This window comes from Coffea eugenioides, chromosome 6 (assembly GCF_003713205.1).
Source record: "Coffea eugenioides isolate CCC68of chromosome 6, Ceug_1.0, whole genome shotgun sequence".
NCBI classification, from domain to species: domain Eukaryota; kingdom Viridiplantae; phylum Streptophyta; class Magnoliopsida; order Gentianales; family Rubiaceae; genus Coffea; species Coffea eugenioides.
In genome coordinates this window covers 16,658,065-16,661,666 of record NC_040040.1, presented here as the reverse complement: position 1 = coordinate 16,661,666, position 3,602 = coordinate 16,658,065, and the positions used below count along the sequence as shown (strand labels likewise).

General features: G+C 37.8%; 1 protein-coding gene across 1 annotated transcript in view; it reads left to right on the top strand.

Annotated features, from left to right (window-relative positions):
- Positions 1-274: 274 nt before the first annotated feature.
- The window catches only part of LOC113773705 (U6 small nuclear RNA (adenine-(43)-N(6))-methyltransferase-like), a 4,406-nt gene continuing 1,078 nt past the window's right edge, over positions 275-3,602 (top strand). Inside the window, exons 1-6 of the mRNA XM_027318329.1 lie at positions 275-522; positions 1,330-1,535; positions 1,641-2,097; positions 2,199-2,406; positions 3,233-3,340; positions 3,433-3,576. Coding sequence (XP_027174130.1) covers positions 293-522; positions 1,330-1,535; positions 1,641-2,097; positions 2,199-2,406; positions 3,233-3,340; positions 3,433-3,576 — 1,353 coding nt within the window. The 5' untranslated portion in view covers positions 275-292. The remainder of the gene's footprint in view (positions 523-1,329; positions 1,536-1,640; positions 2,098-2,198; positions 2,407-3,232; positions 3,341-3,432; positions 3,577-3,602) is intronic.

Genomic DNA, 3,602 nt, shown 5'->3' with positions numbered 1-3,602 from the left:
AGCCTTCCCACATAAATTTTTTCAAAAAAAAAAAAGAAAGTAAAGTGGAATACTTGATATGGCCAATTTTTCGTTCTCCATTTCGACATTTCCTAAAATCGTATGCAGCCCAAGTAATTAAGTCCAGCCCACAAACTACTAGAAAAAGGTGTTGAGTCCGGTTCAAATCTCTGACTTTTTCCCTACAATACTTCGGCTCAAGCCCAGAAAAAAAAATCCAAAATCTGCACCATCTCTTCAAATCCACAGAATTTCTGCACTGTTGCTGGAGAGACATCGGAAAGAAGAAAAAATGCCGAGCAAGAAGAGGAAGAGAGTTCAAGAAAGAGCGGCAATTCACCCTCGGAATAAATACTCCGAAAACCCGCCAGATTTCGGAGCCTTGGCGTCCATTTATCCCTCTTTCAAGCCTTACGTGTTCTACTCTTCTCGAGATGGTCGGCCCAGAATCGATTGGACTGATTACAATGCCACCCGTGAGCTCACCAGAGTCTTGCTTCTCCATGATCATGGCCTCAACTGGTAACAATTACTTAGTTAATTCGCCATTACTCAATTAACTACTGAATTTCGTTGTTTTGTTGACTTATCTTTTTTGGTTTCTGGGGCTTTATGGGACAGTATAAAAGTGATCTTATATTGGTTTTGTATTTTGCTTCTTTGGGAAGGGGAGAAAGGGAATTGCACGTTTTTTTTTTTTTGGCGAAATGAAGTTGTAATTTTTCTGGGATTTTTCTTTTGTGAGGTGGGTTCTAGGGGGTTAATGGATTGTGCCTTTGAATATTGAGGAAGAGATGGACAGAGAGAAAATGCACTTCAGTCACAACGAGCTAGGAAGATTAAAAATTTACGCATTTTTCTTTGCTTTCTTTCTTCATTTCGCCTGTTTTTCCTATTACATGTCAATTGTTCATCTAGCATGTTTGAAACTGTGGGTTTATGGTTTATGGTTCTGCATACTTCAAAATTCCTGGAACCGGTAAAGCAATAGAAAATGGCTTGGATGTTTGTGTTCAATTCTTCATGAGTAATATTGAACTTTGTTATTTATTTTAAATCTTTCCAACTGCATAGGATTCAGCTTTTCTTGTAGTATTTAAGATTAGTGTCATGCTGCAGCTGGCTTAGGTCGGATTGCCTAGTTGTATTGGTGCTGTGGATTGGAATTCTGAAGCAAAAGGGAAAAAGTATTCTGAATGCATCGATTGGGTTGCTATTTTTGATGTATATGATATGAACATTTTTAGGATTTTCTTTCTTTTCTTATATCTGTTTGCAAAATGAAATATTTGCATGTTTAATGATCCCAGACTAAATCCAACATCACAGGTGGATTCCTGATGGACAGCTTTGTCCTACTGTTCCTAACAGATCCAATTACATCCACTGGATAGAAGACCTCTTGTCATCAGACATTATCCCGGATTGTCGAGCTGATGGGGATGCTGTAAAGGGTTTTGACATAGGAACTGGGGCCAACTGTATTTATCCTCTTCTTGGTGCGTCTCTACTTGGTTGGAGATTTGTTGTTTCAGGTAGTTTTCTTTGCTTTTTCACCCTGCCATTTCCCTCACTTTCCCAATATTTTCCCAAATGATTTTTAACTATGATATGATGGTAATTTATGATTTTATCTACAGATGTTACTGATGTTGCATTGGAGTGGGCTGAAAGAAATGTTACAAGTAATCCACATATCTCTGAATTGATTGAAATTAGAAAAGTTGACAATGCAAAGACAATAGTTGAAGAGAAAGACTTGCATGGTGGACTTGGCAGAGATAACGAAAGCATTGAAGATTTGGGCAACACAAGAGCTGTTATGATAGGGCCTGAACCATCATCTTCTCTCGAGTTACAATCTATGGTTGAGAAGAATTATCATGGCCCACCGATACTTGCAGGTGTTGTTAAGGATGAGGAGAAATTTGACTTCTGCATGTGTAATCCTCCCTTCTTTGAGACAATGGAGGAAGCAGGATTGAATCCAAAGACTGCATGTGGTGGGACTGCACAGGAGATGGTTTGTCCTGGTGGGGAAAAAGCTTTCATTACTCGAATAGTTGAAGATAGTGTTCAATTAAAGCAATCTTTTCGGTATATATGTTCAGAATCTTGTTTGATTCCTACGTAGTGCCCTTCATTTTCACAGAGAATTTTTGTGATACAGTGTTTTGTAACTTCCATTTGCATGGTAGGTGGTACACTTCAATGATTGGAAGAAAATCAAATCTGAAAATCCTAATATCCAGGCTTCGGGAAGTTGGAGTCACCGTGGTGAAGACAACAGAATTTGTGCAAGGCCAAACTTGTAGATGGGGCCTTGCTTGGTCATTTGTACCTCCATCTAGGAAGATTGTATCATCCAGTGCTACTGAGAAGAATAACCTATCTTTCATGCTTGAGGTACACTATTCTTTTGTGTATTTTGCATTATTTTTTATTTACTTATTTTTGTTTGGTTTGCTGTTTCTACGTGTCTTATCTTGTCTTCCCTTTATGAATTTTAGGTGTTTATGAATTGAGATGTCCAAATACTTTAATTAGGATGTATCGTCTGCTTCATGTAACTGGTCTATTAGTTGATAGAAAATATTGACAATTTGACATTAGGATGTATTATTGCTTTCATCATGGTGTCTGGATTTAGCTGCCACTTTAGCGCTGTCTACAAAATCACAGATTATGGTCACTCAGAAACCAGGTCATGTGTTTTTGTAGAGAGAGAGAGGTTGGGGGGGGGGGGGGAGTAAGCAGGTTCTTGCTTTAGGCTTTTCAAAGCATGGTCCTTGTGAGGTTGAAGGCATCTCAGACAGGGACTTTTGGATTGTTGAATCAATAATCTTGGTGGGATTTCATTAGTCAAATCACGAGTGCTCTTTGTTAGTATGAAATCCAAGTTTTCAGTTTCAGTTTTTCTTTGGTAATTGTTTTATTTGTACTGTTTTTGCACTGTAGGATTCTAGCGAGTTATCTATTGTATTTTCCTGTCCTTGGGATTATTTGGATAAAATTAAGGTCCCAGAAGTTTTGACTATGATTTATGATTGTTGGACCCCTACAAGCATGGGCTGTTCCTGAATCAACTTTATCATCTTTTGTTTGATTCTTTAAATCTAATTCTTTTGGTCCACACTGAATTTCATGCTATTACGTATAATGCTGATCTTTCTCGTTGTTAACTTGACCAGATCTGGTATCTTGTAAGCTATATGTGTTACTGTTGATTCAGGGTATTCAGCGCCAATATAGTGCTATTCACGTGTTGCAATCAGTGGAGTCCTTTTTGTGCAGTTGTGGTGCTTCTTGCAAAATAGATTCCACCTCCTTCAAGATTGATGTATGTTCATTCTTTCCAGTGTTTTGAAAATATTTGTTAATTTTAATACTTTATAACTCTTATAATTACTAAATCTGAGTTTTATGTTTTAGGTTATTGCTTCCAAAGATCAATGTGAGTCGATCCTTAACACTGAGACACAAAATATATTTGCCACTCCAAGCTGTCCATATGAATTGGGGATGTCAAATGGTCCAAATGACCTTCAATCCAGTGACCTGCACCTTAGCATTTCGGTAAGTTTGCTTTTAGTATTTTGCTA